Source organism: Cetorhinus maximus, chromosome 8 (assembly GCF_964194155.1).
Source record: "Cetorhinus maximus chromosome 8, sCetMax3.hap1.1, whole genome shotgun sequence".
NCBI classification, from domain to species: domain Eukaryota; kingdom Metazoa; phylum Chordata; class Chondrichthyes; order Lamniformes; family Cetorhinidae; genus Cetorhinus; species Cetorhinus maximus.
In genome coordinates, this window is record NC_135886.1 from 123,216,366 (window position 1) to 123,240,551 (window position 24,186).

Consider the following 24,186-nt stretch of genomic DNA (forward strand, 5'->3'; position numbering starts at 1 on the left):
GTTGTTAAATAATTACCTTTAAAGAATATTGTTTATCCTAAACGATTTAATTTTTGGATCGTTAGGCACATGGGCTAAAAACCTGTTAGTCGTCATGTTGGAATTGCATCTCCCAGTGCCCTTCAGCTCTTAACCTGAAGTTTGCAGCTGTTGAGAGCACTTCATTAGCATGTGTTGCAGGGCATCTGTTGCACAATGAATGCATTTTGGGTTCTCACCTCCTTGATGCTTCCATAGAATTTGGTGCCTGCCAGCCAGCTGAGAGGTGTCCTGGTCATCTCTCTTAAGCTGCCTGTGTTTAAAAGAAAAATATTTCCCTGTTTGTATTCTCCTGGCCTGGACCTCTTCTGGCAGGTTGTCTAGTCTTCTGGAGGCAAGAACTCTCATCTGATGGGTGTGCTTGCCTTCCTCCTTTAGCTATGCTCTTTAATGGGTGTGAAAGTGGGAACCCCTGGCACAGGCTGGCTGCATCCCCAGCACCTCTAACAAGACAGGCTTTTAAGGACAGCTGAAAATTCGCTTCTTAGAAAGTCAAATGAGATTTTCCTGCAGTCATCAGGACCTAGCACATCTCCCTTTGGAGAGGATGGGAAGTGGGGGTGTGTGTGTACACTCAAAATACAGATTTCTAGCAAGAAGGGGCCATTTGAAAATTCAGTTGTCTTTTTAAATTTGGTTAAGTCAAGTTTATTACCTACAGGGTGGAAGCAAATGCCCATTTGGTTTATAAAAAAAAAAGTTCTCTGCTACATTAGTTGAACTATTAGGGGGAAAAAAGTGATCGTGTAGATATTGAGGTGAGAGTTGGCCATTTAACCCATCACGTATGTGCCAGTGTTCACTGAGAAAGGTGGAAGAGCAGAAAAATAGGATTAAATTAAATTCAAGTCCATTTCTCTGCTCTTTCACCTTTTTTTGTTTTAAATTCATTATTTTTAATGTCAATCATCAGACATCAAATCATTTTATATCTGCTGGTTCAAAAGCCACCTGTGCTAAAGTGTGCCATGTTTGTGTGAAGAGATTTCTCCTTGTCTTCCCCCCTTATTCTTCTAATGCTAATCTTAAACCTTTTGCTAATTTTGAAAATTAACCACCAATACATTTCCCTGCCCCCATGATTTTCTCTTCTAATTTGTGCACAGCAATGTTCCAGAAACAGCAACATGATAATGACCATATAATCTGTTTTATTGATTTTGGTTGATGGGTAAATATTGGTCAGGACGCTGGGTAGAGGTGGAGGGGGGGGAGGGGGGGGGGGGCATGGGTAGGGAACTGAAATTGATGGATTTTGGTTTTCTTGTTTAACTGGAGGAAATTGAAACTCTTCCATGACTAAATATTGGGCCAGTCGTCTGACCACACAAGCAGCAGGGTTAAGAAAAGTGTTGGAAAAACAGAGCTGGGTATCATCCACATGCAGGTGGAAGCTGATTCTGTTTGAATGATGTTAACAAAGGGTGGCATGTAAATGAAGGGGAGGGGACTAAGGATAGTGCTTTGGACTCTGGAAGCAACTGGGGCATGGGATGAAAGGCCATTGCTGGGGATGCACTTACCATGATCAGATAGGTATGAAACTAGTATTGATGCAGGTTTTGGATGCTAATCCAGAAAGTATATGGATTTCATCTCAAAATAATTGCCAATTAAAACACATCTGCATTTACTTTTGCATTTTTCTGTACATATGCTTTTACTCTATTTACAATCAACAAAAATCAAAACCTTGCATTTATATAGTTCCTTTCACAATCTCTGTCCTAAAGCTCTTGACAGCCAATGAAGTAGCTCTGAAGTGTAATCACTGTTGTATGAAACACCGCAACCAATTTGTATGCAGCAAGGCCCCAAAAACAGCGCTGTGATATGACCAGAATATTTGTTTTTTTTTAAAATTGACGTTGACTGAGATATACATGTTGACCAGGGCAGTCGGAAGAAGTCCGCAGCTGCTGTTTGAAATAGTGCATTTGGGACTTTTTACTTCAACCTGAGAGGGCAGTTCCTTGATTCAACATCTTGCCAGAAAGATAGTACTTCCGACATAGCAGCATTCCCTTAGTATTGCACTGAAGTGCCAACCTATGATTTATGCTCAAGTCTCTGGAGTAATATTAGATCCTCTAGCTTCCCATTCATAAATTTGTGGTACAAAAATATTACAATTAACACAGGATATTATTTTTCTGATTTTTCTCATAAAATGGTTGTCTGTTTTTTAATAAGGCATATCGTAAAAGAGAATATATTGCACTTAATGTAAGGCGAGTCTTTTTAACCAAGCTGTCAATTTGCAGGTTTGTGTGCATGTTATATAAAGGTTTTGTCTGGCTGTTACTGGGATGTCATTTGTGTTACAGCTCAAATAATTTCCATGTATAGACCAGATTTCTTGCCTTTTCAAAGCAAGGTATAAAATCTGTAAATCTCAAAGTCACAACTTTTACTTTCAGGTGTGGGTACTAGTAATGAAGGTGGAAGGGGGAAAACAGGAACAAGACTCTTTCAAGATTTTCAGATGCTGAGTAGGATATGGACCCACCCTTGGTGCCTACAGTTGGACTACATCAGTAAAGAAAACAAGGTACACCAAATTAATATAGTGAATTTTGTCCATATTCAAGATTTTTATTAAAAACAATGTTTTGATGTATCTTTAGTGTTTGTTTCAGAAAAAATCTATAAGGCAATTAGAGTTCATATGTTTTAATTAAACCAATCTTGAATTCTTCTGACATGCAAGTGATTGGGATGAATCTTGCTGCAACATTGTAACAGACACACAAACTGTTAAAATATAAGGTCTAAAACCCAAAGTACTCCTGGAAAAAAAAGCTGCAGAATTTGAATATCTACCATCATTAGCAGTTAGGTTTGGAAACAGTAGCATCAGGAAACCATGTGACAAAATTATTAGAATATGCTGGCTTGAAAGTGTCCATTAGTTTGCTTTTTTTGGGGGGCAGTTTGCCTGAAATCATCCAGACCAAACAAAAAGATTGTGGAATTTCACAAATCGCATTTCCACACCCTTCAACACTAGTTTAAAAAACATTGCATTGGAAGCTAGACCCATCTACCAAATTGGCCGCACTCCCAGATTGAACGAATGTGAATTTTTGCTCTAAATGCCCATTTGCAGACCTTCAAGGAGGCTCTTAAAAAGCTTCTTTGTGGCGCATTGAGATGAATAGGTACCTTTTTTAGGAGCTTCTAATAAAGTTACTGAAACTGAATACACTAATGGAACTACTATATAATTCCACCCCACCCCACACTACTGTGAATGTTGCATGCCCAAAGTGATGCACTGAATGGATGTTTGCTATCCTGTAAGTCTTTGTTTGATCCTTAAACAAAAACACAAATTGCTGGAAACACTCAGCAGGTCTGACAGCATCTGTGGAGAGTCCGTATGACTCTTCATCAGAACTAAAGAGAAATAGAAATGTGGTGAAATATAAGCTGTTTAAGTGGGGTCGGACAGGTAGAGCTGGATAGAGGGCCAGTGATAGGTGGAGGCAAAGGAGAGATAGCCAAAGATGTCATAAACAAAAGGTCGAAGGGGTGTTAACGGTGGTGATATTAGCTAAAGGATGTGCTAATGGTGACATTAAGGGTAGAAAGCAGGATAAGCAAGTGACAGATGGCCCTAGTGGAGGTGGGGTGGGGGGAAGGGATCAAAATAGTCTAAAAGGTGGAGATAAAACAATGGATGGAAATAAATTTTAAAATAATAGAAATAGGAGGGAAAAGAAAAAGAAAATATATAAATAAAAATATATTGATTATTAGAAAAAAGGAGAGAGGATCGAGGAGAGAGTTCATGATCTGAAGTTGTTGAACTCAATGTTGAGTCTGGAAGGCTGTAAAGTGCCTAATCGGAAGATGAGGTGCTGTTCCTCCAGTTTGCGTTGAGCTTCACTGGAACATTGCAGCAGGCCAAGGACGGACATGTGGGCATGAGAGCAAGGTGGTGTGTTAAAGTGGCAAGCGACAGAAAGGTCTGGGTCATGCTTGCGGACAGACCGAAGGTGTTCCGTAAAGCATAATCCTTTCCTGTTTTGCTATTCTGTGCCCTTCAAGTAGAGGCTACTGATTTGTGATCAGAAGTGAGAACCTTAATTGAATTTAAAACTATGTATTTTCAATGCATAAAGCCAAGACTTGTTTTTAACAAAACCATTCACGGGAGTTTTAAAAAAAAGTCTGAGCTTTCATGTAAATATGTTTCTCCCTCTTGCCTCCCCATATCATTAAAATTTAATTCCACCTTTAACTCATGGTTATTAATGGAGTCTTTGATGTATTCAGAAGTATTAAATCAAATGAAACATATAAATAAATATAAAATACTGCAGATACTGGAAATCTGAACTAAAAACGAAATGCTGGAAATAGCAGGTCAGGCAGCATCTGTGAAGGGAAGCAGTTAATCTTTCAGGTCATTGAACTTTGTTCTGATTAAAGGTCATTGACCTGAAACATTAACTCTGTTCTTCTCTCCACAGATGCTGCCTGAACTGTTGAGTACTTCCAGCATTTTCTGGTTTTTATTTATGAAACATCTATGTAACTTACTGTCACGAAGGCGAACATTTGATGAATGAAGTACCAAGTTTTGCTCTACAGATGGAGAAAACTGTCAGTGAATCCACTAAGCTAATTTACGGGCCTAAAATGGCTATATATAATAACAAAGAATAGACCATACATTAAATGTTTGAGATTACCAGCTGTCAGGAGGAAGATGCCCTTGGAGGGAATACTTTCAACCTAAAGTATAATTAACTTTTGTGTTTTTTTTTCTCCTGCTTGCTGGGAGACAACTTCTGTTTAATAACACTTGCTGTTCATTGAGACCTTCAATTTAAAAGTTTAACTAGGCCCTTGGTGCAGAGCAGTTCATTACTAGGAAAACTATTGCTTTTGACCAATCTAGAGGTGTCTGACACAGATAACAGTTTTGCACTAAGGGCACTTGTTGATTTTTTTCCCCACTCCCTGCTGTTGGTGTTATCTTTCAAGGACCATTCAAAAGGCATGAATTGCACCATCTAGTTCAAATCTGTTGCTGTGCAAAATGTCTGTAAATGTGAAGGAACTTCACACTTTACCAAACCTCATTAATTTGAAACTGGATGTCAAGCAGGGCAAAACGTTTGACTTTGTTCTTGGCCTTTGCCTTGAATATTCAGCAGACAGGATCCTCTTGAAATATTTTAGTATGGCAAGCAATATGATGGGTGCTATTTAGAATTGCTGCCCTCCGGATATGGTTTCTTTGAAATAGCAAATTTCCTACCAGCTGCAACTTGTCCAATTAGGCGTTGGGTGCTTTGTCAATTTCTGCATTATGCTGTACCTTTGCAGTTTTTGGACTATATTTGTTTCTTCAGAAAATTTTAATGCAAATGATTCCTACTTTTTTAATAAAATAATGAAACTCTTGGCTACCTAGCAACTTCTGAATGAAAAGAGCTGAAGGTATGAATGTTCTATTGGAATTGTCATGGGAAAGCCATGTGATGGAGTATAGTCCACTGTTCATATGATTTTGATTTTTGTAGCGATAGCTTAATTAAAAAATGACTGTTACACCTAAAAGTGATTAATTTCTCTCCATTTATTCAGGGATACTTTGATGAGGACAGTATGGATGAATTCATTGCATCAGATTCAGATGAAACTTCGATGAGTCTTTCCTCTGAAGATGAGAAAAGGTTTTTTCTTTTTGCATATGTTAACTTAAAGGAATGATTTACAATGAATTGTATATGTGTAAGCTAGCCTGTTGTACACAATATATGTAAAATCGCTTAATGCCTTCATCACAGTCATGTTGCACTGGAATGTTCCCATTTCTCCTCCTTCCCTATCTGCTGTCACACATCTAACATACAATCCCTGTTACAGAACAATTAACAAAGCAGGGGATATATGTGACTGAAGCACCAAGAATAGCATGTGTTTTCATACAGCAGCTGACTGCAGATTTGGCATCCCATTCCTTGTCCTTGATTTTCTATAGAATCCTGAAATATTTTTGTCAGAGATGATTTATTTATGAATTACGAGGCAACCAATAATATTTTTAAAAAGCAATCAACTTGATTTCAAAGAAGATGGAAGGAAATCACATGGGACAGTGAAAACTATTTTAGGTGCAGTAAGTCATAACTAAATTTAGTTATGAACTTCATTTATTTTCAAGTTATTCTTATAGCAGTTTTTTTTTTGCAAAATACAGAATGATGAACACTTGAGTACTTAATTTATGTATTGTGAAATTGCCTTTTCTTGTCAAAAGGTCTGCAGTGTTTTAATTAAATCTTGAAACCACTAATTTCAAATTATTTCTATGGATTGGGGAGAGCTGGCCAGGAGGAGGAGAAAAAGATCAAAGCCATGTGGTTTCCACAACCCACAAGTCCTTCATCAATTACATAGACCAACTGGGCTGTAAATTCTGAATGCTTATGTTCCATCCAAGCTCCTCCCAACTTAGTTCATCTAACCTTAGCTGCATATCCTTCATTTTTCAGTCATGCTCTTATGTAGCTTCCCCTTTAGAGGCATCTATGCTATTTACCTCAATTAGATATTCTGGTAGCCAGTTCCACATTCTAACCACTCTTGGTAAAGAGGTTTCTCCTGAGTTCTTTATGAATTTATTAGTAAATATATATTTTATTCATGGTCTTTAGCTTTGGACTACCCACAAGTGGAAACTAGTGGAAAGTTTACCTTATCCAACCCCTTCATAGTTTTAAACAACTCTATCAGGTCATCTCTCTGCCCCTCTTTTTTTTTAAGGGAAAAGAGCCACAGCCAGTTCAATCTTTCCTGATAATTCTAATCTTTGTTCTGGCTTCCTCTTGTGAATCTTTTTTGCATCTTCTCCATATCGTATCATTTTTGTATTATGCAGACCAGAAATGTACATTGTGTACACTGCATAGTAGGATGTGGTTTAACCAAGGTACTATACAAATTCATAGTAAACTTTCCTACTTTTCAATTCAAAATGAAACCCAGAAATTCTCTTTATTTATTGTGGTCTTGTTAATTTGAGTGGCTTTTTATTGATTTGAAGATGGACGTCTAGATCCCATTGCTGCTCTACCCCATTCTAGACAAACTTTCCTCCTACAAAAAGTACCATCTCTCTCAATTAGGACAGTGGACCTACTAAAGTTGACTATTGGCCCCATATTTGTCAAACTGTCAGATTTTTAAGGAGGTACAAGAATCAGGAAAAATAGCCTTTTTGAGGGTTAGACTGTGGGAAACAAGTAATCCTTCATTGTAGCAATTGATTCTAGCACATTTCTTTCCTCTTCATTGTAACGATGGTTAATTCCATACAGTGGAATTTACGTAACAGAAATAGGAGCAGGAGTAGGCCATTCAGCAACTTGAGCCCAATCTGCCATTCAAAGATGGATGATCTTCTACTTCAACACCATTTTTTTGCATTATCCCCAAACCCCTTGATGTTTTTAATCTGTAGAAATCTGTCGATCTTGGTCTTGAACATACATACTGACTGAGCCGCCACAGCCCTCTAGGGCAGAGAATTCCAAAGATTCACTAGCCTCTGAGTAAAGAAAATCCTCTTCATCTTTGTCCTAAAATGGTCTGCCTCTTAACCCAAGGGAAGTTGATGGCATAGTGGTATTGTCACTGAACTAGTAATCCAAAGACCCAGGGTTCGAACCCTGCCACAGCAGATGGTGGAATTTGAATTCAATAATTCATTTAAAATTAAAATTGTTGTAAAAACCCATCTGCTGTCCTTACCTGAATTGGCCTACATGTGACTCCAGACCCACAGCAATGTGGTTGACTCTTAACTGCCCTCTGAACAAGGGCAATTAGGGATAGGCAATAAATGTTGGCCTAGCCAGCAATGCCCGCATCCCATGAATGAATTTTTTAAAAATCTGAAACCACATCCCCCCACCCAGCCAGGGGAATCATCCTTACTGCATCTACCCAGTTGAGCCCTGTAAGAATTTTGTATGGTTGAATGAGATCACCTCTCATTCTTCTGAACACCAGAGAATAAAGGCCCAGTCTATTTAATCTTTCCTCATGGGGCAATCCTCCATCCCAGGAATTGGTTTGGTGAAACTTAGTAGCATTCCCCTGCCATGGAGATATAATAATGTACATAATATTATTGGAATTTATTGTAAAATAGAGTAATAGTTGTGGGTGGGGGTCGTGGGTGGGGGTCGTGGGTGGGTGTCTTCGATGAAAGGCAGCTGGTCTGAAGGCTTTGATGTAAACATGGAGGAAGTTTAGAATGTAAGGTAAAAAGACATCTGCATTTTTAAAGAAACCGGACTAGATGGTTTTCAAAGGGGGTGTGAAATGTGTCACCTAGCCAGGTGAAGTTTAGAAATAATGTTTATTTTTCCCAATGATTACTGGTAAAATTTAGTGCTATGAGAGGTTTTTATTATCTGGAAGATAAAGTCCATAATGAAACAATGGGGATTTGTATTCAAAGGGGGAAATATGGAGCTGTGTGTAAGGGTAGGCATTTTGAGATCATACAAGTGTGAAAAACCTTCAGCAACTGTGCCTCAAGCTACTGCCTTCAAAGGACTGAAGTTAAGAAAACTCACTTTGAATTTGACTTGTTCAGGGTATCATGTTTCTTTGGCTGGGTCTTTTAAAATCTGTGTCTTACTGTTGCCTTAACGAAAGTGTAACTGAGAGTTAGATTGATTAGGGGATTTAGAAGTTATAGTAATTTGTAGATCTATGTATGTTTTTAAAATCATTTCCCTTATTAAATGTTTAACCTAGTTTTGTAAAAACCTATAAGATTTGGTGGCTCTATTGCTACTGAATTCAAGGCACACATTTATAGACACTGCAAAACAAGTTGTGGCAGTTGTTTCAAGTTTCCCTTTCGAATTTGAACAACTCGGCATTTACCATCAGCTGTACCATAATATCCCCCTATGGCAAAAATATCTTTCCTTGGGTAAGGAGACCAAAACTGCTCTCTCTACTCCAAGTGTGGTCTCACCAAGGCTCTTTGCAATTGCAGTGAGACATCTTTATTCCATACTCAAATCCTCTTGTAATAAAGGCCAACATACCATCTGCCTTCATAATTGCTTCCTGTACCTGTATGTTAGCTTTCAGTGACATCTTTACATATTAGGAACTGATGTGGGAACTAATTTGATTATGGAATGGAATATAATTATAATAATAATTCAGTGACTCCCTGTACTTGGTGAGAAACTAGGGGAGAGGGTGCAGTACGTCTGTGGCTTAACTCAGGATGTTGCAAATTAAGGTCAAGAAATTTGACTCCATTAATGTAACTAAAGTTGGGCATGCAAACTCTCGGCCAACAAATTTAGGAAAAGAAACCACCCCTAGAGGGCAGTCAGAGCACTACCTATACTGAAATATGAAAAATGGTCATACAGGCAATTTGCAGGAGGATTGATGGTGCCTATAGAATTGTCACCCAAGTACAAGTTGCGGCTTCAGATGGTATGAGGAGAAAGTTGAAGTGGGGTGGGGTGGCCACTGTGTATTTTGTAATTCATATGTTCATATGGATATCTTGATGGACAAGGGAGTCGACGGGTATAGTGGGTAGTTAGGAAAGTAGAAGCCACAATCAGATCAGCTTTGAAGGGCCAAATGACCTATTCCTGCTCTCATTTTGTATGTTTGTATTTAAAATCTTATTTATCCTCATTTTGATTTTGTAGACTATTGGACAGTCCATTTAGAAAGTAATTTCCATTCTTGTATTGCTGTTGGTGAGTTAAAGAATATGCAGCTTTATATGAAGAGGTATTATCAGCAGAGTGTAACTTAGTGTTACAAGTAGTAATTATAACACTTACAAAAATTGCATGCTAAACTCAAATTTAGGAAAAAGAAAAAAAAGGGTGGAAAGAAAGATGAAAGCAGCTCAAAGGAGAGTGGCAGTGACAATGATGTTGAAGTGATCAAAGTCTGGAATTCAAGATCGCGTGGTGGAGGAGAAGCAAGTACAGAAGATAAACCTGCAGACCCCATTGCTGCAAAAGCAGATGATGGTAGGAATTTGGTTTTTCATTAGGCTAGTATATTTTCATAATTTTGAATTGTATTTTTGCACAACTTACATGAATATTGTGCTGTGTACATTTTACTATGAAAATTGATTTTAATGCACAACAATTTAGTACACTTATGTAAATAGTTAGCTTGATATGATTCATCTTCAATCTCCACAGAGCTAACAAATATTGACATTTACTATTCAGTGTTTCTACTGAAATACCTGGAAGTAGCAGAGGATGGGCATTCCCCACAGTCGTAAAGTAATAACCTGTTTCCTAACCAATAACACACTAAGTGTTATAGTTATGGATAGAATGTATGTAATTTAAATCGTGTACTGCATTTCATGACTGACCTGTACTCTCTACATCTGTTCAGTGCCTGATGTCTGATTTTTTTTCTTCTCATTTATTGCCAGCAGTGAAGCCAACCACTGGTTCCAACCCGGGTAGCCCTGCTGCCGATTGGTACAAAGAGTTCATCACAGATGCTGATGCAGAAATATTGCAGCATTCTGGGAAAATGTCCCTTTTGTTTGAAATTTTGTATATGTCTGAAGCAATTGGAGAAAAAGTGTGAGTTAACAGTTCTCCATTGAAAACACCTAGCATTTCTTTTCTTGCTTTATGGTGAGGTTTTTCTTTAGTTGTTTTTGAGAAAGGCATCAATTAAGGGTGACTTATATTTTAATTCCACTGCACTTTTTCTGCAGCGCTGAATTCTTTTGTAGCCCGTGTCACCTTTGCAAAGCTTCCAATTGATGTTGGTTAAAGTTGCCTCCTGTGACTAGGTGCATTTAGTAGGGAAACTGTTAAATTGGCCATTAACAATTCAGAGTAGCGGTGGGGCGTGCTGTAGAATTTTGAAATTTAACTATTAAACTTAATATTAATTACCTTGTAGGTATCAATTTGTCTAGGAATTTTCATGTGGAGATAATAGATTCTATTCCCCCATCAAATTGTTTGTCAATCTAAGGATTTAACTGTACATGGCAAAAAGATTGAAAAGAGCATCAAAATTGCTAAATTACAACCAATTTTTTTGTCTTGCCTTTCATCCATCTTTATTATGAATGTTTTCTGCACTATGAACAGTCTTTCTCACTGATTTCTATTCTCCATTACCCTCGCTGCCTGTTCCATAGCGAGGACGATCCACTTTCTGATATTGTTCATCTATGCCATCTTGAGTCTGTCTTGTGCACGTTTTCCACATGTTTTGCCTTGCATTACTACTTTTTACAAACATTGTCCACATTGCATGGCCAAAATATGTGAGCTTCCTTTATATCACTACCTCAAACAAGTTCCTCTTAATGCCAGCTTTCTCTCGCTCCTACTCGTTTGTTCACTTGGCCTTCCATGACATATATAAAATCCGTCCGAGTCCTTTCATTTTAAATGCTGCTATTTGAACCTCATCACTCTTTTTGCCAATCTAGCTTTCGCAGACATACATTGTCATTGGCCACAATATATGGAAATTTGAGATGTATGTGTACCTATTGAAATTCACACTTGTGACTGAGTTTTCCATATCCAATTGGATTACTGTGAGACAGTAAAAGAGGGTGCATTGGAGTGTAAATTAATAGTATAATTGTTAACATATGATAGTATTTAATGCAGATTAGAGTCATTAACAATAAGAGAATCTAAAATGTTTAATCAAAGCAACAGCACTAAACTTTACAAACCCTGCTTCTTTGGGTCAGTCATTCTTCAAGACGTTCAAGTCTGGACACATGCATGCACCTACCATTCTATTCAGTGTCTTACAGCTGACCATTTTATTCCAACACTGATATATTTGTTATACTACTACATATTGGTTTGATGTGAGCCCAGTGTTTTAACTTTTTCAATCCTTTGCAAGTTTTAAGATATACAACAGTTTGCTATCTTAGAAGTACACAATATTTTCTATACATTTTGTAAATGGAGAATACATTTAAAAATGTAGGACCATGGAATATTTCTTAAGGGACACTTGTCCACCCTGACAGTTCAATTGTCTTAGCTGCCTTGAAGCAGTTAAAAAGTAATTGGCGACTGCTCCTTCTGGGCTAATAAGTGTTGAGTTAACTGGCAATTTTAGCCCCTTATCTCCCAAGATAGATTATTTTGGGGTGATATGGCACTGTATCTAGTAAGCTGGTCTGGAACTTGTCAGAGCATGTTCCCAGGCAGCAGCAGAAGTGCTCAAGTGACGGGCTGTCCTGGGGCTCAAAACCCCATCCAACAGATTGAAAGGCATGCAGTTTCCAGTCTTGTGAATAAAGTCAAGAATTATTTCGTCTGGCATTTGGTGTTGAAAATTATATTGCATTTCCCTGTGGATTTATTGAGTGCATATTTATAGATTGAGTTCCAAGTAAAACTGCAGCTGTTCTACAAATTACCTTGCCCAATGTCTTAAGAAATGTTTAAATTGAAGTCCAAGTAACCTCCATTTGAATTATTTTTAAAAACAGGCATGACAAATAAGTTATTGGTGGCAGTAAAAATTACATGCTGTTGCTTGATTAGACTTTCTCTTTGCCCCAGGTACCAATCCAAATATTGAAATTTGTTCAGTCGTTTCTGTAAAGCGAAATAAGTGCCAGAAAAGCATTTATGCCAACAGATTTCTGTCTTTAGCATTACTCAAAAATACCAATAATTCTATAACAATCCATTCTTATCATTCTTATTCTTCCAGTCTACCCCCCACCCCGCTCCCAGCAACCAATTTTAGAAATAGAAGCTCTTAAAAGGAATCAAAAAATTGTGTGTAATTTTGAGTAGCGTTGACATTTTTTTTTCTTGGATGCAATATTTATATGTATCTTATTTCAGACTTGTTTTCAGCCAGTCCCTCATATCATTGGATTTGATAGAAGATTTTCTGGAGATGGCAAACAGAGAAAAGTCAGAAAACAAATCTGACATTTATAAAGGTAAATCTCAGTTCATTATTTTCTTGATTTACAGTTCAGATGCCATACATATAATCCTACGGGCTGACCTGCATTTTGTCTTCAGAATTATAGAAGGTATATAAAACTTAGCCCTGAAGGTGTTGGTTTAAATAGATAGCAAAGAAACAAAATTAGTAGTACATGCATGAGACTGATATTGAGCATGTACTTCTTGGGAATTTTTAGGGTCCATTGTGTTGAAATTAAACTTTCATGTATCGTTACTCCAGTATTTTATTTGACACCCATTTTTGTTTGTTTTTATCCTTGTCCTTGCTTGCTGTGTTGTCTGCATGTGATTAAGCACTCTCTTTTAACATAACTTAATGCTTTATTGGTTTAACTTGAGAGTTTTCATCAAGTGAGATAAAGGAGTGCAAAATGTCAAATGTATCTTCAGTTGAGTCTGGTAACTTGTAACCTATAAAACAGTTTATGGGGCTTCTGTGAACCTTGATTGGTAATGCCTTTTGGGCACGCACTGTTTGTATAAGCCATGTCCCTCCCAACCTAGGATCATAGGAATATTAGTAGGCAATTCAGCCCCTTGAGCCTGTTCCACCATTCAGTGAGATCATGGCTGCTCTGTGATTTAACTCCACACACCTGCTTTTGTCCCATATACCTCGATATCTTTGGTTAACAAAAATCCATTAATCTCAGATTTAAAAGTAACAATTAACTTTGTCAAAAAGTAGAGGGAGAAATTGGAGTATGAGAGAAAGCTAGCTAGGAATATAAAAGAAGATAGTAAGTGTTTCTACAAATCTTTAAAAAGTGAGAGTAACTAAAGTGAGAACTGGTCCTCTAGACAGAGAATTAATAATAGGAAATAAGGAAATGGCATAAGCAGTGAACAGATATTTTTGTCTGTCTTCATTGTCGAAGACACAGCTAACACCCCAGAAATATCTGTAAATCAAGAGGTGGAAGGGAGGAGGAACTAAAACAATTACAATCATTAGGGAAAGTGTACTGAGAAAATTTGTAGAACTAAAGGCTACCATGTTCCCATGACCTGATGGCCTTCATCCTAGGGTTTTAAAAGAAGTGGCTGCTGAAATAGTGGATGCATTGGTTGTAATTTTCAAAAATCTTCTAGATTCTGGAAGGGTCCTATCAGTTTGGAAAACAGCAAAAAAGGAGGGCTACAGAAAGTGGGAAACTACAGGCCAGTTAGCCTAACATCTGGCATAGGGAAAGTGATGAAACCTGTTATAAAGGAGGTTATAGCAAGGCACTTAGAAAAAGGAAAAATCGCGTTTGACTAATTTGAGTCATTTGAGGAAGTGACGAGCAAGGTGGATAAAGGGAACCTGTAAATGTGCTGCACTTGGATTTCCAAAAGGTATTTGACAAGGTGTCAGATAAAAAGGTTACTGTATATTAACTTTTGGTGTAGGATGCCAAATAGTAGCATGGGTAGAGGATTGGTTAGCTAACAAGAAGCAGAGAACATACAAATTAGGAGCAGGAGTAAGCCACTCAGCCCCTCAAGCCTACTCTGCCATTTAGTAGATCATGGCTGATCTAATTTTAACCTCGACTTCACATTCCTGCCTACCCTTGATAACCTTTCACTCCTTTACTTATCAAGAATCTAGCTGCCTCTGCTTTAAAGATATTGAAAGACTTTGCCTCAACCACATTTTGAGGAAGTGAGTTCCAAAGCCCCTCAAACCTCTGAGAAAATTTTTTCTTCATTGCTGTATTAAATGGGCAACCATTTATTTTTAAACATTGAGCCCTAGTTCTAGATTCTCCCACAAGAGGAAACATCCTTTTCACTTCCACCCTCGGGAACTTGTATTTCAATCAAATCGCCTCTTACTGTTCTAAGCTCCAGTGGATCGTAGCCTAGCCTGTGCAGCCTTTCTTCATAAGACAACCTGCCCATTCCAGGTATTAGTCTAGTAATTAACCTAGTAAACCTTCTCTGAGCTGCTTCCAACACACTTATATATTGCCTTAAATAAGGAGACCAGTACTGTACACACTACTCTAGATGTGGCCACACCAATGCCCTGTATAACAGAAGCATAACCTCCCTACTCTTGTATTCAATTCCCCTTGCAATAAACGATAACATTCTATTAGCTTTGCTAATTACTTGCTGCATCTGCATACCAACCTTTTGCAATCCATACACTAGGATACCCAGATCCACCTCTATCTCAGAGCTCTGCAGTCTCTCGTCATTTAGATAATATGCTTCTTTATTCACCCTGCCAAATGGATAACCTCGCATTTCCCACATTATACTCCATTTGACAAACCTTTGCCCACTCACCTAACCTACCTACACTCTTTGTAGCCTCCTTATGTCCTTTTCACAATTTGCTTCCTACCTGTCTGTGTCATCAGCAAACTTAGCAACCATACCATTGGTCTCTTCATCCAAATCATTTATATAAGTTGTAAAAAGTTGAAGCCCCAGCACTGATCCTTGTGGCACACCACTCATCACATCCTGCCAACCAGAAAATGACCCATTTATGCCTACTGTTCCCTGTTAGCTAGCCAATCTTCTATCCATGTCAATATGTTGCGCCCTACACCATGAGCTTTTATTTTCCGCAATGACCTTTGATGTGGCACTTTTATCAAATGCTTTTTGAAAATCTAAGTACAGTACACCTACTAGTTTACTTTGATCCACAGCACATTATTTCAAAGAACTTCAATAAATTGTTAAACATGATTTCCTTTTCACAAAACCATGTTGACTCTGCCTGGTTACCCTTGAATCTTTCTAAGTGCCCTGCTATAATGTCTTTAATAATAACTTCTAACATTTTCTTTATGTCAGATGTTAAGCTAACTGGCCTGTAGTTTGCTTTCAACCTCCCTTTTTGAATAAAGAAGTTACATTAGCTCTTTTCCAATCTAATGGAACCTTCTCCGAATCTAATGAACTATCTCACTAGTCACTTCTTTTAAGAGCGTAGGATGAAATCCATCAGGACCTGGAACTTGTCAACCTGCAGCTCCAACAATTTTCTCACACCTCTTCCCTTGTGATTGTAATTTTCTCGCATTCCTCCCTCACTTCCAAATCCTGATTTAGAGCTATTTCTGGGATGTTATCTGTACCCTCTATAGTGAAGACCAATGCAAATTACCTGTTCAATTCATCTGCCGTCTACTTATTTTCCATTATTAATTCCCCAGACTCACTTTCTATAGGACCAATGCTCACTAACTTTTTTCTTCTTTAAATATCTAGAAACTTTTACTATCCGCCTTTATTTATAGTTAGCTTTCTCACGTACTCTATTTTTTCGCTCCATATTAATCTTTTAGTTATTCTTCACTGTTTCGTATATCTTGTCCAATCTTCTGACATGCCACACATCTTTGCACAATTATAAGTTTGATACTACTTCTAACTTTTATAGTTAACCACAGATGGTGTGTCAACCCCTTGGAATGTATCTACTTGTGTATTCTGAAATATCCACTTATATGTCTGCCACTGCATCTCTATTGACCTATCCATTCGCCTATATTGCCCGTTCACTTTCGTTAGCTCTACTTTCATACCCTCATAATTGCCCTTATTTAAATTTAAAATGCTAGTCTTAGACCCACCCTTCTCTCCCTCAAACTGAATGTAAAATTCAATCATATTATGGTCACTGCTATCTAGGGGTGCCTTCACTATGAGGTTAATTAAATTCTATCGCGTTAAACAATACCAGACCTAGAATAGCCTGCTCCCTAGTTGGTTCCAGAACATGCTGATCTAAGAAAGTTTGCTAAAAACATTCTATGAATTCGTCATCCAAGCTACCTTTTCCAGTCTGAGTAGATTAAAATCCCCCATGATAATTGCTGTACCTTTCTGACAAGCTCGCTCACACTATTTCTTCTTTGGTACCCTGCCCTACCAGGGGCCTGTACACAACTCCCACAAGTGACTTCTTACCTTTATTATTCCCCATCTCTACCCAAACTGCTTCTATAATCCTGGCTTCCTGAACTTAGGTCATCCCTCTCTATTGTGCTAATGTTGTCCTTAATGAACATAGCCACAGGGATCAGTGCTGGACCTTCAACTATTTACAATCTATATCAATGACTTGGATGAAGGGCTTGGATGTATGGTTGTTATTTACTGATGACACACAGATAGGTAGGAGAGTAAGTTGGGAAGGGGACATGAGTCTGCAAAGGGATATAGATAGATTGTGAGTGGGCAAAAAATTGGCAGATGGAGCATAATGTGGGAAAATGTGAATGCACACTTTGGTAGGAAGAATAGAAAGCAGCATATTATTTAGATAGAGAAAAAGTGCAGAACTTGGAGGTACAGTGGGCACTGGGTGTTTTGGTACATGTATCACAAAGTTAGTATGCAGCTACAGCAAGTGATTAGGAAGGCAAATGGAATGATGTTTAGTATAAAAGTAGGGAAGTTTTGCTACAGTTGTACAGGGTGTTGACGAGACCACATCTGGCGTACTGTATACAGTTTTGGTTTCACTTAAAGGATATAATTGCATTAGAAACAGTTCAGAGATGGTTCTCTCGCCTAATTCCTGGGATGATGGGGGTTATTTTATGAGGAAAAGTTGTTCAAGGTAGGCCTGTGTCCATTAGAGTTTTGAAGAATGAGGTGATTTTAGTGCAACATATAACATCCTGAAAGGACTTGACAGTGGATGCCGAGAGGATGTTTGACACTAGAACTCGTGGGCACAGATTAAAAATAAGGGGTCTCCCATTTAAGACTGAGATGAGAAGTTTTGTTTTCAAGGACTGTTAGTCTGTGGAATTCTCTTCCCCAGAAAGCAGTGGAGGAAAGGTCATTGAATATTTTTAAAGCTGAGTTGGATAGATTCTTGATTGACAAGAGTCAAAGGGTATGGGGGGTCAACAGGAAAGTAGAATTGAGGCCACAATCAGATCAACCGTGATCTTATCAAATGGTGGAGCAGGTTCAAGGGGCTGAATGGCCTACTCCTGTTCCTAATTCATATGATCATATTTGCAGAAGAGATTTTCAAACTTCTGCCACCATTTGTAGAAGTGTTTCCTAATTTTGCTCTCCTGAAAGGCCTTAGATCTAATTTTTGGACCATGCCCCAGTCCTATATGCTACAATTAGTGAAATAATTTTTCCCCACCTACCCTATCAATTTCCCTTAATATTTTGAAAACTTCAAATCATCCCTTAACCTTCTAAAGCCCAGGGAATGTAACCTTAGTTTGTATATTATCTCTTGTAATTTAGTTGCTGGAGTTCATGTAAGATCCTGGTAAATATACACCGCACTCTCTCCAAGACCAACACATTCTTCTTGAGCTATGGTGCCCAGAACTGCTCTCATTATTCATGGTGTGGTCAAACCAGGGCTTTGGATAGCTAAAGCATGACTTTTACCCTCTTGTATTTTAATCATCTTTAATATAAAGAGCAGAATTTCATTGGTTTTTTTGATTATGTTCTCTATCTGTTCGTGCTTTTTTAATCTATACATAGTCCCTCAAACCTCTTTGGACTTCCACTGTTTCTAGCTTTACAATGTTTAGTAAGCTTCTCTCCTTATATCTAATGTGGATGATCATACAATTCCCCATTTGGAACACATTTGCCACAGTTTTGTCCATTCATTGAATGTATTTATACCTCTGTAATTTTATGGTTCCATCCACACTGCTTACAATGCCACCCATTTCCATGTCATCGACAAATTTGGATATGTTGGTTTCCATCCCTTCATCTAAGCCATTAATAAATATGGCAAATAGGATCCTTGCAGAAAACCCTTAGTCGCATACTTCCAATTAGAGTAATTGCCCTTTATCCCCACTTCCTGTCTCCTATGGCTCACCCAATTTCCTAAGGTGATAATTTGCCTTCAGTTCCATGAACTTTAGTTAAGAAGTCTCTTATAACGAAGTTTATATGGCCATCCAGAAAGCATTTAATGTAACATCCATAGGCCAGTGTTTATGCACTACTCAAGCCTCCGCCAATCCTTTCTCATCTAAATTTACCCTCATATCCATCTATTCCCTTCTCCCACATATGCTTGTCTAATTTTCCCAGTGGTGCAACTTTGTGTTTGATGTATTTGTACTTCAAGATTCCCTTGTTCCTCTACCTCACCTAGATTTGTATCCCCCAAATAGTAAGTGACTTCTTCTTTCCAAAATATTTGACCTTCGATTTATCTATGGTGAACTTCATTTACCAATTATTTGCCCATTCTGCCAGTTTATTAATGTCCTCCTGTAATTTGCTCCAGTCCTCCTCAGTATTGTGTGTCATCCACGTATGTTAAATTACATTTTTGATAATGTAAATTGTGAACAGCAGTGGTCACAGTGCTGTTCCTTGTGGAACACCACTTCCACCTTCTGTCACGCTGAATAACTACCCTTTATTCCCACTCCGCTTTCTGTTTTGAAGCTAACTAGCAATCCATTCTGCCACTTGCCCCCAGATTCTACACATTCTGACCTCATTCATTAGTCTAATATGAGGCACCTTATGGATAAATTATACCTGTATTGCCATTATCTATTTTCTCTCTGCCTCAAATTCAATAAGGTTGGTCAAGCAAGATTTTCCCTTTTTGAAACCTGATGATTTATTCCATGTTATATTTCTCACTTCTAGATGTTCTTCTATTCTCTCCTTTAGGAAAGATTCAATTTTGCTTCCTGGTTTGCTGTTCAGTGTGATTGATTCCTTACTCTGCTTCATGGCATCACTATTGCTGGATGTCTGGAGATCTCCTTGACTTGGCCCCAGGTTCAAACTAATGTCACGAAAGGGAAAATCCACAGAGATCATGGGGTCTTTGTGGACGACATCACTTTGCTGCTGACTGAAACCTGGGCCAAGATCTGTGAAAGGCATCAATGCAATTTTTGTCCCGAAACCTCAAGACACTTCACTCAGGCTGCCTCCTATGTTATCCAGTGCATCATTGATTAGGATGTCAATTAGCATGATTTCTGGACAAAGATTTCCTCAGAACATTTCATAGCTTTATTGAATCTCTTATTTACCATTACATGGACCTTGGAGCTGGAGTGTGTTGTAGGTAAAGTGCACTGTTTGACTACAGACACCTGTAACTGGCAGTTTAATGAGAGCGCCCTGGCTACTAGGTTGAAAGTTTTACAAATCATTGAAAGCAATGCAAGTAGATTTTCCTTGAGCCTTGTAATCTGTAAGATCGCACAACCACAACCAGCAGTACATATTGGTCAAGTGAAATACAACATACTGCTTTCTGATTATGCTTCAAAGTGTTCTATAAGTGTGCTGTAACCACCTGAAGAATCATCTGTGATAGTTTTTTACCTTATTAAAAACTTACTCTGTGGACAAAAACAAGAATTTGTTCTGGCACACTGAGGGCATGAATATCTTAAACTCAATCCTACTCCCCAGTCTTGAAGGTTGGTTCCAAGGTGAGCTAAGGTGAATTTGACCATAGAATTTTTTCCTCTGGTGTTATTTGCCTTCTATGAATTACCATGACTATTTTGGGAATGGAGTGCAAAGAATTAAAAGGTGTGCATTGGCAAGCCTTTTGGTTTGTTTATATATTTCTTAAATTCAGAACGTAATAATATAAGAGCAAAAGTTACTTTGGGGAACAATAAATATTTTGAGCTTGTGTAGAATAGGAGTATATTCAATGATAATGGGGTGATGCCAGTAGGACCAGATGTCTCATTGGCATTCAGATAGAGGATCTAACTTTCTGATGCGGATAAAACTTTGCGTTGATTGTAATGTTCGACAAAATGAAGCAGGTTACTTAGAAACCCAAATTAGAGTTGGAGAAAAAAGCTAAACAAAATGCCCCACGTTTTCAACAGGAGAGCTAGTATTTCCCAGCAGAATGGAAGAAAGGCAAAAAGGAGGATTCACTGAAGCTGAGTGTGTTGTCAAAGAACCAGAAAGAATGTGACAGAATGGGCAGGGAAACAACAGTTCATTCATATTTGGTGAAACTGATTTAATAGCTTTAATACTACAGGTGTAGTGGATTTTGAGGTGTCAAACAAAGTTGGCTCAAGGATTTCAGAAAGTTTTTTTATTCAAGATTCTGCAGAATGACAGCCCAACAAAATATACATCTGGCAAGGGGAAGAATGAGATAGCTAAATTAATTGATGCCAGTTAGAGTAACATGTTACTTCATTGGTACAGGTAAAATATTTGAAAAATAAAGCAGCAGTTGTAGTAGGGAAAGACTAGCATTTTTCAAGTCCACGATTTGGCTGATTTAAGTGCCAGATGAGACCCAACTAGTTTGGAGTGATTTGTTGCAGGATATTCTACAATCAATAGATAATGTCCCACCTCATAGATAATGTCCCAGACATTACCATCACCATTCCTGGCTATGTCCTGTCCCTCCCACCAGCAGGACAGACACAGCAGAGGTGGTGGCACAGTGGTATACAGTCAGGAGGGAGTTGCTCTGGGAGTCTTCAACACTGACTTCAGACCTTTTGAAGTCTCATGGCATCAGGTCAAACATGGGCAAGGAAACCTGGTGATTACCATGTATTGCCACTGCCCCCCCCAAGCTGATGAATCAGTACTCCATGTTGAACACTACTTGGAGGAAGCACTGAGGGTGACAAGGGTGCAGAATGTACTCTGGGTGGGAAAATGTCCATCACCAAGTGTGGCTTAGTAGCACTACTACAGACCGAGCTGGTCGAGTCCTAAAGGACATATCTGCTAGACTGGGTCTGCGGCAGGTGGTGAGAGAAAAACATACTTGACGTCATCCTCGCCAATCTGTCTGCTGCAGATGCATCTATCTATGACATTATCAGTAGGAGTGACCACCGCACAGTCCGTGTGGAGATGAAGCCCCACCTTCATTAAGAATACCCTCTGTCGTGTTGTGTGGCGCTATCACCATGCTAAATGGGATAGATTTCGAACAGATCTAACAATTCGAGACTGAGTAACCATGAGGCACTGTGGGCCCTCAGCAGCAGAATTGTACTCATCCACATCTGTCATCCCATGGCCTGGCATACCCCCACTTTACCATTACCACCGAGCCAGGGGATCAACCCTGGTTCCATGAAGAGTGCAGGACGGCGTGCCAGGAGCAGCACCAAGCATACCTGAAAATGAAGTGTCAACCTGGTGAAGTTACAACTCAGGACTACTTGTGTGCCAAGCAGCAAGTGATAGACGGAGCTAAGTGAATCTACAGCCAACGGATTGGATCTAAGATCTGAAGTCTTTCCACATCCAGTTGTGAATGGTGGTGGACAATTAAACAACTCACTGGAGGAGGAGGCTCCACAGATCACCATCCTCAATGATGAGAGAGCCCAGCACATCAATGCGAAAGACAAGGCTGAAGCATTTGCAGCACTCTTCAATCAGAAGTGCCGAGTGTATAATCCATCTTTGCTTCCAGAGGTCCCCAGCATCACAGATGCCAGTCTTCAGCCAATTTGATTCACTCCACGTGGTGTCAAGAAATGACTGAAGGCACTGGATACTGCATGGGCCCTGACAATTTTCCAGCAATAGTGCTGAAGACTTGTGCTCCAGAACTTACTGCGCCCCTAGCCAAGCTGTTCCAGTATAGCTACTATAGTTGCATCAACCTGGCAATGTGGAAAATTGCCCAGGTAGGTCCTGTGTGTACACAGCAGAACAAATTCATCTCTGCCAATTACCACCCCATCAGTCTACTCTTGATCATCAAAGTGATGTGGTGCTCAGTTAGGGTTCTGCCAGGGTCACTCAGCTCCTGACCTCATTACACCCTTGGTTCAAACATGCACAAAAGAACTGAACTCCAGAGGTGAGGTGATTGTGACTGCCCTTGCCATCAAGGCAGCATTTGACCAAGTGTGTCATCATGAAGCCCCAGCAAAACTGGAGTCAGTGGGAATCGAGGAAAACTGCTAGGTATGACTCCAACCAGCAAAGGAAGATGGTTGTGGTTGTTGGAAGTCATTCATCTCAGTTCCACGACATCGTGGCAGGAGTTCCTCATGGTTAAGTCCTAGGCCCAGCTATCTTCAGGTGCTTCATCAACGACCTTCCTTCCATCATAAGGTCAGAAGCGGGGATGTTTACTGCTGATTGCACAATGTTCACCTTTCGCAACTCCTCAGATACTGAAGCAGTCCGTGTCCAAATGCAGCAAGACCTGGACATTCACGCCACACAAATGCCAGGCAATGACCATCTCCAGCAAGAGAGAATCTAACCATTGCCCTTGACATTTAATGGCATTTCCATTGCTGAATCCCCCATTATTAACATTCTGGGGGGGAGGGGTTACCATTGACCAGAAACTGAACTGGACTAACCATATAATTACTGTGGCTACAACAGCAGGTCAGAGGCTAGGAATACAGCAATGAGTAACTCACCTTCTGACTCTCCAAAGCCTGTTCACCATCTACAAAGCACAAGTCAGGAGTGTGATGGAGTACTCTCCACTTGTCTGGATGAGTGCAGCTCCAGCAACACTCAAGAAGCTTGACACCATCCAGGACAAAGCCCGCTTGATTGGCACCCCATTCACAAGCATTCATTCCCTCCACTACTGACGCACAGTGGCAGCAGTGTGTACCATCTGCAAGATGCACTGCAGGAACTCATCAAGGCTCCTTAGACATCACCTTCCAAGCCCATGACTGCTGCCATCTAGAAGGGCAAGGGCAGCACACACACGGGAGCACCGCCAGCTGGAAGTTGCCCTCCAAGCCACTCACCATCCTGACTTGGAAATATATCGCCGTACTTTCACTGTCGCTGGATCAAAATCCTGGAACTCCCTCCCTATAACAGCACTGTGGGTGTACCTCCACCACATGGACTGTGGCTCACCACCACCCTCTCAAAGACAATTTGGAATGGGCAATAAATGTTGGCCGAACCAGTGATGTCCACATCCCATGAATGAGTTTTTTTAAAAATGAAGTTGTGGCCAGAAGTGCTTGGAATAGGAGATTAATGAAGTGTAAGAGTTATGGTAAAGTTGAGGAAATGTTCTAAATGATTTAATTACATTTGTATTTGTTAATGCATGTATTTAAGTAGAAGACTTTGGTACAGAGAGAGAGTGTTTTTAATTTTCAGCATGCATGGTAAGGCTCGTTAAGTGCAG

At 39.2% G+C, this 24,186-nt stretch overlaps 1 protein-coding gene across 9 annotated transcripts in view; it reads left to right on the top strand.

Moving 5' to 3' along the window:
* The window catches only part of atrx (ATRX chromatin remodeler), a 172,425-nt gene that overhangs the window by 100,903 nt on the left and 47,336 nt on the right, over positions 1-24,186 (top strand). For 6 of the 9 annotated variants that reach the window (XM_078547550.1, XM_078547540.1, XM_078547541.1 and 3 more), the window contains 5 exons: positions 2,460-2,590; positions 5,641-5,729; positions 9,922-10,088; positions 10,514-10,670; positions 12,936-13,036. In XM_078547550.1, coding sequence (XP_078403676.1) covers positions 2,460-2,590; positions 5,641-5,729; positions 9,922-10,088; positions 10,514-10,670; positions 12,936-13,036 — 645 coding nt within the window. The remainder of the gene's footprint in view (positions 1-2,459; positions 2,591-5,640; positions 5,730-9,921; positions 10,089-10,513; positions 10,671-12,935; positions 13,037-24,186) is intronic. The other 3 variants (XM_078547543.1, XM_078547547.1, XM_078547548.1) reach the window with 1 other exon arrangement.